We start from the raw sequence: 13,191 nt of genomic DNA on the forward strand, positions 1-13,191 counted from the left end.
GTGCTACCATTATTATAATTCTTATAATGCTGTTCTAGTATCCCTTTAGTTTCAGGCATGCCCACAGCATGGGGAGTAAATATCATTTCTGGATTTTACATATTTGACCCCTGAGGCTCAGGCTTGATTGTTATGATCTACCAGCTTGGTAAAGGGAGGTTGAGTCTCTTCTGTTTCAAAGGTCCCTTGAGGGTAATCTGCGAAGAGGGGAAAGAGTCTGGGCCTATTCTTACTGCTTTAAGAAGCATACAGAGTCCTAAAAGGCTTTTTAAAAAAAAATTCTGCTAATTTCTTGTCAGGACTATTAAGTGTAGTCTTTCCTGGTTTTGCTGCTGGACTTTGGTTTTAGAAATATGTATTGTGGACTCTGAGAACAATACCAAGTTTAACAATCTGAATGAAAATAATTTCCCCTTTCATTTTCACTTGTGACGTGTCATTAAAAATTTTAAAAATCATCATAGTCCTGTCAGTTCTCAAGTCATCCATAGTGTCTAAAAAAGACAAGCTATACAAGACCTGAATTTTTTTATGTGGGGAAAAAAACCAAATCAAAACAGAAAATTACATAAACAAAACATCTTTCAGGCCTTCTACATCATAAAGAAGCAAAAAAGCCTGTCTTTCTTTCTTTTTTTTAAATGAGACTTAAGAAAGATTGTTTCTGCCATGTAGAGCATTGTCAACAACAAAATGTGAGAGATGCTTGATTTGGGGAAGGAGGGAGAGTTTTTCCTTTTCCCTAGTATCAGCAGCCTATTGTCTCTCTTCTGGAGAAGCCTGTCAGCACAATGAAATTTACAAGTCTCCAGTTTTGCTTGCCGCTGCAGTCCCTAACAAGGATTGCGGTCAGTGAGATTTCAGAACAAAAAAATCAAGGTAAGGGATAATTAAAAGTGAAGATGTACACACTAGGCTGGGCAGGGATTAGCAGACACTAGATAAGGCGGAGAGGTTGTGCCTCAGCGAGCGTGGATGAGTGTGCACTGCAAACTAGTGGTCATGTCTTACCCAGAGCCTGCAAAAATACGTGGTTGGGGCAGTAGGATCCGGGGCAAAACTTCAGTGGGAAACTTGGCATGCCTGGCTACTCCCACCAGTCAGAAGGGTATTGTTCTGAGCGTTGCACTTGGATGCTGTTATAGGATGCCTTCCTATATAGAATAGAAATAAAAACTAAGTAGTGGGCAGGGCTGTTTACTCGTAGCTTTGGATGGGTTTGTTTACTCTTTTGAAGTAGAGGTATTTTTAGCTGCTCTACAACTTAGAGTTTGACATGAACCTTTCAAGCCATGGATGCAGTTCTTGTTGGCGGAAGCTGTTTTGAACTGAAAGCTTCAGCAGCATACCTGGCTGTGTGCATGAGAGAGATTTTCTTTTGTGGGAGGGGGGCACAACCCATTTTGAACTGTATTGGGTGCAGGAAACACCTCACTCTCTGTTCTCCAAGTGATTGACCATTCTTTAACATCTAGAGATGAGAAACAATGTATGAAAGTTAAGTATTTTTATTGTTAAAGAGGCAGTGCTTGGCCTTAGCTAACTATGACCTTTGAAGATGAAACTATTACCTCAGTACCAGAATTGACTGTGGGAGTCAGTGCAGAGCACACATGTGAGCTGGCCAGCCTGTCACAGTTACGAGACAGGCTGCAGTATGTTGTATAAGGTGGGGCTTCCCATGGCGCGCTCTCAAATATAATTGAACATGTTGATGTAATCTAGTCTAGATGTTACACAGACATGGATCACAGTAAATTGAAGGAGTGAAATGTAAGCTTCCTAAACAAAGATAGAAAAATGCATTTTGGACTGCTGCTTCTGTTTGTGTCTAGGTGTAGGCATCAGTGAAATAAGACCGAAAGTATACACCACTTCACAGTCCAGATGCTCTTAATAGAGGTGCAGTTGTAGTTTCCGATAATTAATCAAAATGCTTCACCTTACTTGCATCACCAGGATTAAGTTGAACCAGTTACTTCTCATATAAGCTCTTATTTCTTTCAGATAAGTGTCACCCACCTGCCCAACATCCCCTCTTTATGTAAGGGGAACGCATGATTTCCCTCCTCTTTTAAACAGACTTCCAGGATAGCAAAGATGTTCTAAAATCAGTCTCATGAATAGGTCTTGTTCCTCCAACCTCCCAATTATCATTTTAGTCCTATCAGCTATTTTTACTGATGCTTTCATATGGTCAGACTGTCTAATTAGGAACAGTAATTCAGCAAAAAATAAAAACTACAAGAGGATATTTGCTTCTGATTCTGCCTTTTGTGGTTTGGTTCTGCAGGATGCTGTTAATCTTTAAGTCTGTTCCACTGCACTTTCCCTCTCATCTAGGGTTTTTACTGCTTGTTAAATCACAGAGATACACTTTAAACTGCTGGAGATGCTATCTGTATGAATAAGACCACTTCTTACCTGTGAACTTGTATAGGGAACAAGAGATCTGAGTTCTGTTTCTGACTTACAGATGCGTGTGACTTCTCTGTTCCTATTTCTCCATCTATAAAATGAGGGTTCCTGTCAGGATCTTTGATATTTAGTACATCTTTGTAAAGCACTTACGACTTCTATTGAGCCTTCAATCCCAGGATCTCAAAGTATCATAGTTACTTCAGTCCGGAGGACCTCTTCCTATCCTAAAGTTAGATACTGCTTCTTTTTATTATCAAAGTATGGTCATATATTTATGAAATTCTTAGAACACAACTTCAAACAGAAACTGCTTATTTCATTTTTGTCTTGGGGCCCAAAATACCAGCACAGTGCCCTCTGTATGAGACTGTCATTATAACTCTGCCCTCTTGGACTGTTTTGAAATCTTTTTAGGAACGAGCACAAGTGAGAGAGCTGTTTTTTGTTGTTGGTTCTTTTTATATACGGAACTTGAATCAAATGCATCAATGCGGGGAGGGATAGCTCAGTGGTTTGAGCATTGGCCTGTTAAACCTAGGGTTGTGAGTTCAATCCTTGAGGGGGCCATTTAGGGATCTGGGGCAAAAATCTGTCTGGGGATTGGTCCTGCTTTGAGCAGGGGGTTGGACTAGATGATCTCCTGAGGTCCCTTCCAACCCTGATATTCTATGATTCTATGACTGTTTACTTTTATAACTCCTACAGATATCTGCATGCTGTGCATCAGTTCTGACATTATAGTCGGAAAAAGGCTGCTGCAGGCAATTAGAAAGTTTTGGGCAGCTGATAATTAACTGTTTCTCACCTTCCACAAAGAGCAGGCAGCTTGTGTTCCACACTCACCACTCCTGGATCCTACTGAGCACCAACATTCATTTTTGTGCTCCAACTGATTGATTGGTATGCCACAGAATTCTTTGTAAACATGTGTAGGGTCTGCTATCTAATGGAAAGTGGGAAAACAGCTTGCCACGCTTAGAGATTTTCTGAGAGAGGCTCATCATTAGACAGGTCATCGTGCCCAATCATCTAATCTTGTTTAAGATTGCAGTTGGTCTCTCCTCCCTCCCCAAAACAACCCCCCCTGCTTTCTTGATGTGAAAGTGCTGACACAGGATCCACTTCTACTTCCTTGGTTTGCTCTACCTGTTTAAAGCAGGTTGGTATAGGTTGATCAGAGGAAATTTTATAGGAGCTCTGTCATGCTAGGAGAGATACTTACATATGTTGCAACCCTACCTCGCTGTAATTGTGAACTTCATATTGATTGTCTTTATTCTGAATTTTTTCCTGTCTGAGGTTCATTTGATTTAGTGAGATGCGTAATTTTTGGTTGGGCATTCTAAATCAAATACTGAAAAGAGATTGACAGAGGGTGTCTTCAAAAGGCTGTAATACCTACCTGGTCACAATCTGATAAGGGTTGGTTGATTTGGGTATTTATACTATTGGTTGCACTGTCAGTGTTCTGGTCACTTACTAGTGCAAGTTACCTTAAAGCATTTGATATTCACTTGACTTTCCAAGCATATTATATTTACCACTTAATCTCCACCAAAGTACAAAAGGATACAGGTACTCAAATTTAAGTGGTCACACATTTAAAGAATATAGTATAAATGTGCATTTTTTGGTTTGTAGATAAAGCATTCTGTTTTCTTTAAGAAGATGAACAAGATAACTCACCTTGTTTAGCTGTAACTGGGAGTTGACTTCATATGAGGCCCTGTAGCAAATATAATTGTTACACAAGTTATTTCTTGCTAATGATTCACCCTCCAAATAATGCAATTTGAAAAATGGGTGGATGTTTACTAAAAGTCTCCATGGATAAGGTGGAAGCATTTGCAAGTGAAAAATGAAAAGTATTTTTAAACTCTGATGGAAGACACAATTATTGATTGTTGTTTCTGTAAGTCTTTTATGAAGAAAATTGCTCCCCTCATAATCCCCCAAAACTGTTTTCTTGTGCTGTGCCAGTTACCGTTGACTTTTCTATGTCTACTCTAATTCAAGACAAAATTATTGGAGTGGTCCAGTAAAAATAAAATACCAGTTCATGCTGAAGCTTAACATTGTAGAGGTGACTTCAAGGTTTCAGGAATAGGGTGTAGCTTTTGTACAGTGCTTGCTTATCCCCTTTATGGTGTAAAATGTTGTCTATAGAAAGGACATTCTGAAATCTTGTCTGTGCAAGAGAAAAATGGCTGAACTTTAGCAACTTCCATCAAAAGTATCGCTTTACTGGTGGTATTGATGTATAAATGCTAGTATTATAGACTGCTGAAGTGTTCAGAGAATGTTTTCATGACATAGTAAATATCTGCAACTTGTCTAAACTACAGGTCATTCTGTTGCTAGTACAGTTGGAGCTGCGGTGGTAAAGAAAAATGTTTATGAATTTTCCTAGTGTAGACAACATCTAATAGTCTTCACTACTAGTATGCCATTAAAGCAAACAAAAAATGGCATACAAGAACAGTAGCTGATTACCCCTAAATTAAGAGTGCTCTAAAATTAGTAAAACTAAATGACGACTTTAAAATAATTATCATGAAGCCTCCTGTGCCACCACCTTTTGACAGACAAGTGAAGCTACCGTCTCACAGAAGGCAACATGACAGAATGAATCATTCAAATCTTGGCAAAATTATAGCAACTTCAGCAGCATATATGCTTGCATAGCAGCTTGTAATAGAAAGTCTTGCCATTTGTTCATGAATGACAAATTTAGGAAGCCCAGCTGAAAATTTGCAACAAAGAATGTAGCCATGGGTACTCCATTCACAAATGGTGCGGGAAGCTTGAACTCTTTCTGTGGGAGACAAAAATTTTAATTAGAACTAGCTGCTATACAACAAAATAGAGATCCTCACTTGGGGGAGGGGGGATCAGACTTTTTGAAGTTGTGAAATCTGATTTCTTTGCATTTTTGGAGAAATGGCTCTGCTTTTTGCTAAATTTAGAAGCAGTGGAATATCAGTTATATTTTGGCTTTTGCACTAGCAAAACTGAAAGATGTAACTTCCTTAAAGTTGTAATTCCCTGTTCTTCCTTGTCTAAAATTTCTCAATTTTTCCTTTTGGTCTTAAAGTTTTTCATCCTGAAATGTTAATTAGATAAGCAGGACTTTTATAAAATGGAAAAATTCTTAAACCTCTTTTGGCACAAAACTAAACCCAAAACCAAACTTCAAAATTATAAACTTCACATGACTTGACTCACTGGGGAATGTAATTTGGGGTAAGTTTGAAATCTTTGTAGCTAAGGCCTTATCTACACTACGGAGGTAAGTCAACCTAAATTACGCAACTCCAGCTACGTAGCTTAGGTTGACTTACTGCAGTGTCTATACCGCGCTGCGTTGATGGGAGACGGTCTCCCATCGACTTACCTTACACTTCTCATTCTGGTAGAGTACTGGAGTCAACAGGAGAGCAATCTGAGGTCGATTTAGCAGGTCTTCACTAGACCCGCTAAATCGATCCCCAGTGCATTGATTGCAGCAGCATCGATCCCTAGTAAGTGTAGACATGTCCTAAGATAAGTGACTAAAATGCACTGTCTCACTATTCTGTGGTGTTATAAATGTAGCCATGAAATGCCTGCTTTATGTGCAAAAGTCAATATAATGTTAACTCTGGAACTTCAAGTGGCACTTCCATAATATTGATTCTTATAATATCCCTGAGATGGAGAAACTAATTTATTGAGAATAATCACTGGTAGCATTTGAACCAATTGTATTCGTAGGATCATGCTGCAAGGCTCGTTGGACCTCCAGGCTTCTTTGGGATGCATAGCTAGTGTGAGGGAACGAAGAGAAAATCACTTTTTGGGGCATTATTCTAATTGATTTTCTATGCCTTAAATCTTGGGCATAGTGATAGGAGACACTAACATAATTTTATATTTTGGCTGGAAGTGGGTAGGAAGGAAGGTGTCACAACAGTAACCTGTTTTAAAGCTGTGTTCTAGGTCTTTCAGGGGACCAAGTTTCCCCTGGCTTTATAAAATAAGGATAAAAGAAACAAATGTGACCCCATTAGATTGTCTTACCTGAGTAGTGTTCCATGCTATCATACTGATATCCACAATCCAATACCTACCCTGCTGAGGTGTTCACTGCCTCTCTGTTCTTGGAGAGTTTTTTCCGGTGCTTATTTTAAGCCATAATGAGCCTGAAAATGTATCCTAACTACATACATGAAATTATAACCTGTAACAGTTACTATAACATCACTATAACAACCATGCTCAGTGCATCATGATCCTTCTGAAGACGCCTGACATGACAAACTTTGCATTGGATACCACACAATCATTTTACAAGGATGAACATGGGGGTGCTGGGTGTTCCTCCGAAGTACAGTGTGTCACAGCGGGCTCTGGGGCTTGCCTCGCTCCTGCACTCCAGCCGGGCAGCGGGGTCGGTGGCTGCTGAGTGCAGCTTCCGGAAGCAGCGGCATGTCGCCCCTCCGGCTCCTACATTTAGGGGTAGCCAGGGGGCTCCCCACACTGCCCAAGCCCCGCCCCCGCAGCTCCCATTGGCTGGGAACTGTGGCCAATGGGAAGTGCAGGGGCGGCACCTGCGGACAGGGCAGCGCGGAGAGCCACCTGGCCACACCTCCACAGAGGGAGCCAGAGGAGGGACATGATGCTGCCTCTGGTAGCTGCCTGAGGTAAGCGCTGCCCAGAACCTGCACCCCTGACCCCCTCCCTCGCCCGTGCCCCAGCCCTGATCCCCCTCCTGCCCTATGAACCCCTCGGTCACAGCCTGGAGCGCCCTCCTGCACCCCAAATCCCTCATCCCCAGTCACACCCCAGAGCCCACACCTCCAGCCAGAGCCCTCACCCCCCCCATGCCCCACCCCCCTGCCCCAGCCCAGAGCCCCCTCCTGCACCCTGAACTCCTAATTTCTGGCCCCTCTCCAGAGCCTGCACCCCCAGCCAGAGCCCTCACCCCCTCCTGGATCCCAATCCCAATTTTGTGAGCATTCATGGCCTGCCATACAATTTCCATACCCAGATGTGGCCCTCGGGCCAAAAAGTTTGCCCACCCCTGTTTTAGCAGGATGTGAAAAGCCAACCATAGCTCCAAAAGCTATCTTTGCTGTTTCAGTGGCATGCAAGTGACTGACCTGTGTGTGAAATACTTAATCATTTTCTAGATACTAACTTTTATATAAATCCTTCCAAATTTCAGTTAAATGTACAGGTAACCAAAATATGCTATACCTTCTAGTGCAGGGGTGGCCAGCCTGTGGCTCTGGAGCCACATGCAGCTCTTCTGAAGTTAATATGCGGCTCCTTGTATAGGCACCGACTCTGGGGCTGGAGCTACAGGGGCCAACTTTCCAATGTGCCAGGGGGTGGTCACTGCTCAACCCCTGGCTCTGCCACAGGCCCTGTCCCCACTCTACCCCTTCCCGCCCACTCCCCTGAGCCTGCCATGCCGTCGCTCTTCCCCCACTCCCCCCGAGCCTCCTGCATGCCTCGAAATAGCTGATTGGGAGGCGCTGGAAGCGGGGGAGGGGGGCGGTGTGGAGCTGATGGGGGTGGGCTGCTGACATATTACTGTGGCTCTTTGTCAATATACACTGGTAAATTCTGGCTCCTTCTCAGGCTCAGGTTGGCCATCCCTGTTCTAGTGCATAGTATATTAAACATTACATAGCATAGAATGTATAAAAGAAAATCCACAGATAGTGTGATAGGGCAATGACAATGTAAACATCACATTAATTGACAAGATAATAAAATTGCACAATAATAAAAGAGCTAATGTTCACAGGCTGAAAGTAGTGAGGTTCAATTTGTATTAAAAGGGAAAAATAGATAAGAGGCTATCTCAGTATGAGTACAAATCAGATTCTGAAGACATTCGATAAAGCAGGAATCAGTCAAATAAAAATCTTTTCTTATCCTCAATAAGGGGAAAGTAAGATTTTGCTATTGTATATTCTGAGAGGAGGAGCTTATGAGACCCTTCCAAGCATATCCAGCATATCAGTGTCATCTACTTCAGAACTTGGAAACTTCACTCATGGTGAATACAGTAACCACCTCTTTTCATCCACAGAAACTTTCCTTATGTTTTTTTTCTGTTGAACCAAACATGAAAATAATGGCTGGATTAGTTTATTTTGATGAAAGCACAGACTGTTGGGCTTCAGGATTGAGGGAGGGAATAAGTTTCTCCTTTTATTACCTGTGAAATAATGCCTATGGCTAGTATTTCCTCACACTTTCCATTGTAATCCCCTGTTTTCATTTGCTTATAATTTTGCCAAACTTTAACCACTCTGGATTAATTTTTCCATATCTGTTCTCTTTCTGGATGATAATGAGGCAAGGGTAGGTAGTGCTTCCAATGTTAATTTTTCTGATTGTTTTTAAACAGCTCTTGCACCTCTGGTTTGGAGCATGACTTGAAATTTGGCAGAGGAACAGTCCTGGGGTCAGAGAAATGTCTCTTGTGCTCTCCATGAAAAAATGGATGGATTTATCAAAATTATAATCCTTTCAAAATCTTCTTGTGCACATGCAACAGATTAATTTTTCTACTCTTCCTTTATTTTCAGACCATTTCAGCTGCACTGTGTGTATGCTCCCAGACCTTATGAGCTGCCTGCCTGCTGGCTTGCTCTTTCCCATCAAAGTATCCTTTAGCCTGCAGGAGGGTACTCTCTGGGCTGGGATCCAGAAAATTATAAGTGTTATGCTGCAGTCTAGTTTCATGATTACATACATTGTTTTCTGGGACCACTGATTCATTCAGTACACAAGATAATGAATATGCTCCCTCAATCGCTGAACACTATCTCCATTATTTGCTAGTACTGCAACAGACATACATTTCTGAATTAGGTTTTTGCCACCAGGACAGACTTCAAGAAGTTTGTCCTACAATGATAGTCAAATAGTTTTAGCAAGTCCCAACTGAACCCTGTCATCATGCTATACTAAATACACCAATCTAGTAAGTTCAGCTCACAATTGTTACCACAGAGGCAACTCTGTAGTACATAGGGTTACCATATTTCCACAATTAAAAAAGAGGACAGTGGGGGGGGGGGGGGCCCCCCCCCCCCCCCCCCCCCCCCCCCCCCCCACCCCCCCGCCCCCCCCCCTGCTTCTTGTCCCCTGACTGCCCCCTCCTGAGAACCCCCCACCCTAACTGCCCCCCTAGGACCCTACCTGTCCCCTGACTGCCCGCATGGGTGGCAGGTTTGTAGAAATTTTGGTGGTGCCCAGAACCCGCCCCCCCCCCACCTGCCTAAGGCTCTGGGAGGGGGGTTCGGTGGGGGGAGGAGGTCTGGGGTGCAGGTCCTGGGCTGGGGATTAGGGTGCAGGGTGCAGGCTCTGGGATAGAGTTTGGGTGCAGGCTCCGGGCTGGGGCAGAGGGTGGGTGTGCAGGAGGGGGTGAGGGGTGCAGGCTCTGAGATGGAGTTTGGGGGTGGGAGGCGGTGCAAAGGGAGGGGGTGCAGGCTTTGGGAGGGAGTTTGAGGGCAGGAGGGGGTGTGTGGTAAGGGGGAGGGGGTTTGGGATGGAGTTTGGGGATAGGAGAGGGTTCAGGGGTGAGGGCTGTGGGTCTGAAGATGAGGGGTTCATGATGCAGGAGGGGGCTCAGGGCTGGGGCAGAGGATTAGGGTGCAGGGGGATGAGGGCTGGGGCTGAGGGCTTTGGGGCATTGGAGAGGCTCAGGGCTAGGGTGGAAGGGCAAGGTAAGGGCAGCCTGCCTTGCCATTAGTGGATGGGGGGCACTAGGACCCTGGGGCAGCAGACAGCAGTTGCTGCCTGGAGCAGGGTAGGAATGTGCACAAGCAGGCAGGGGAGAGGGGCGTGCTGCTTTCTTTCCGCCAAGGACGGGGGGGGACGCGCGGAGGGGGGTGGCAGGTGGAGGCCGGGGCCCGCTCCAGGCAGGGCCGGGGGAGAGACCCAGCTCCAAATATTGCTGGAGCAGGGCCCCCGGCCCTGGATATTGCTGGAGCTCGGGCATCACAAAAGAATATAACCCGCCTCCCCCCCACCCCATATTCACACCCCCACCCCAGATAGGCCTATCCAACCCTCCCCCTGCTCCCTGACTGCCCCCGGGACTCCCCTTACTATGCCCATGCTGGTCAGATGCTGGCTCCACGTGTAGGCAAAACATGCTGCCGGGCTGCAAGCAGCAGAGGGGGAGTGGGGAGGGGCTCTGGCTGCTGGAGGCAAATGGGAGCGGCTCAATCAGGCCCAGCCACCCAATCACCACGCCGCACTCTGCATGGAAGGGGGGGAGGGGATGGGAGGGGTAAAAATCCCGGACCTTTTAACCTTGTTACCAATTCCTCCCGGACGGCTATTTAAAGACACACAAGCCGGACATGTCCGGGGAAATACGGACGGATGGTAACCCTAGTAGTACAGTGGTTTTCAACTTCTTCCATACTACAGCCATTTCCCAGTGTGGGTTGGTTGCCACCTTGAGGTGGAGAACTCATTCCAACTAACTCTCCTTTGTGGGGAAATTGAACAAGTGCCGGGTCCTAGCAGGGCAAAGAGAGGGGGAAAAAATGACTTTGCTGCAGCAAAATGATGACGTCCGTGGCAAAAATGCCAAATTCTCTGTCATATTGGAAAAAATGCCTTGGTCTCTTGGCTACAGAATTGAAGAGTTCACAGGGTCTTCGCTGAAATGGATGGGATAGTTAGCACTTCTTTAGAGCTGTTTCAGACTGCATGTGTATTTAGATAAGCATCACTTAGTTTACGTTTTTGATGTGATATCTGCAACCATAAGGGCTAGAAACCTTTTTTTAAAGGAAAGAGAAGGAAACTGTGACACCCCTCTTCACACACATCACCTTTTAATCTGCCCTTGTAATTATTGCTTACCACCCTGATGGAGGGCTGACCTGAAGTCTGTGGTAGTGGCAGCCAGGGAAATACTTTTGGGAAAGTTAATCTGCTGCAGAAAAACATTGTTCATTTCTTCCTTTCCCAGTTCTCATCTGAAGACATTGCATTTAACTGCTTTTAAAAAGATTGTACAAAACATTAAGATTTAGACTACTGCACTTTTCAGTTGACTTTATAGTATTTGTAAGATATTTGAATAATATACTTACTGTCTGTTATCATGTTCATATTGGAAAAATAATTCTGTGCATTCTGATGGATTGAATTGAAATCTAGGCTTTTGTGGACTTAAACCATATTGAACGTCAAAATTTAACTTAACAATAGTTAGTGATTGTGCAATGCTCTGAAAATGTTAATTAAGCTAGGAAATAAGAGGAACGTTAAAAATACTACAGTAGAAAAACTACAATAGTGGTAAATATATTAATATTATAAATAGACATGATTAGTATTTGTTATGTTGGGGCTGATGCATATGTTTGGAATAAATCGAACACCCATGTTTTCAGATTGCATGAGTTCTAGCTGAGTGACTCCCATTGTTACCTGATATTTGCCCCAAAAGAAGTTGTAAGTAGGTAACATTATTTACTCAGAGATTTGATCTATATTAACTTTTGTCTTTTTCTAGGGGAAGATGGTGCAGGAAAAACTAGCTTAATAGGCAAACTGCAAGGAATAGAGGAGTACAAGAAAGGAAGAGGAATGGAATACTTGTACTTAAATGTGCATGATGAAGATAGAGATGGTAAGTATCAGTTGTGTATCCTCAGCAGCGAGAAGATTTTAATTCTAAACTGGATGGCTTACAGGCTAATAGTGAGATATGGAGTTTTTAATTTCCTAGGTCACTTGCTCAAATTTAGCCCAAGCCTTTAGTAACACTTACCTTCAAGTGGCAGTTTGGTTTATGCGAAATGTGTGTCCAATTCCCAATAAACAGGTATCTGCATAACAGAAACCATCATGATAGGTACCCTCTGTTTAGACTGTCAAGGATAGAATGGTGTTGTGTCTTTAGAATACTTATTATTTGTATTACTATAGCCCCTAGGAGCCCTAGGAACCCATTAAGTTCGGTGCTATACAAAGAGAGAATAAAAAGATGGTCTTTGCTCCAAAGAGCTTACAGTATATGACGAGACAACAGACCAACAGGAAAGTGTGAGGAAACAACGAGGTAGTATTGGTCAGCATGGTAGAGAGTAGTCTCAGCACATCAGTAGCCTAGTTGTCCAGTATTTTGTAGACATCATAGCAGAAGATAGTTTTAAGGAGATATTTGATGTGGGAAACTGAGGTAGATTTGTGGATGTTTATGGGGAGCCCCTCCCAAGCATGAGGGGCAGCCTGGAACAAAACAGGAAGGTACTTGTTTGGAATTTTCAAACAAGTGGGCGATGTAGGTTGGCATCATGGGGATAGGAGGCAGGAAGTGACATTTCAGTAGTGAATGAGAGTAGGGTGGGGATAGGATGTGATGAGCCAAGAAAGTGAACACAGGTAGCTTGTGTTTAATGCATTAGTAGGAGGAGCCAGTGGAGGGATGGAAAGGAGTGACGTGGTCAAACGATGGTGTAGGAAAATTATTTTTGCAGCAGCAGTCTGCATGGATGAGTGGAGAAAGATTGCATTTGTCAATTTCAGAGAGAAGGATATTACAGTAATTGAGGTGTGAGATGAGAGCTTGGATGGATAGAAAAGGCCATATCCCCCAGATGTTATGCAGAAAGAAATTGCAAAATTTAGGAGTAGCCTGGAATTGAGGATAGAGCGAGGTCCGAGTCGAAGATTACACCCAGGTTACAGTCCTGAGTGACAGGCGGGTGATGTCTACAGTGATTGAGAAAAGAGGTGTGTGGG

The 13,191-nt window shown here is 43.7% G+C and overlaps 1 protein-coding gene across 1 annotated transcript in view; it reads left to right on the plus strand.

Moving 5' to 3' along the window:
* DYNC1LI1 (dynein cytoplasmic 1 light intermediate chain 1) overlaps positions 1 to 13,191 on the plus strand; it is a 60,542-nt gene that overhangs the window by 6,911 nt on the left and 40,440 nt on the right. Inside the window, exon 3 of the mRNA XM_024214338.2 lies at positions 11,960 to 12,076. Within this exon, the coding sequence (XP_024070106.1) occupies positions 11,960 to 12,076 (117 nt within the window). The remainder of the gene's footprint in view (positions 1 to 11,959; positions 12,077 to 13,191) is intronic.

The sequence above is a fragment of the Terrapene carolina genome, unplaced genomic scaffold (genome assembly GCF_002925995.2).
Source record: "Terrapene carolina triunguis isolate 2854851 unplaced genomic scaffold, T_m_triunguis-2.0 Scaffold84, whole genome shotgun sequence".
In the NCBI taxonomy this organism is placed as follows: domain Eukaryota; kingdom Metazoa; phylum Chordata; order Testudines; family Emydidae; genus Terrapene; species Terrapene triunguis.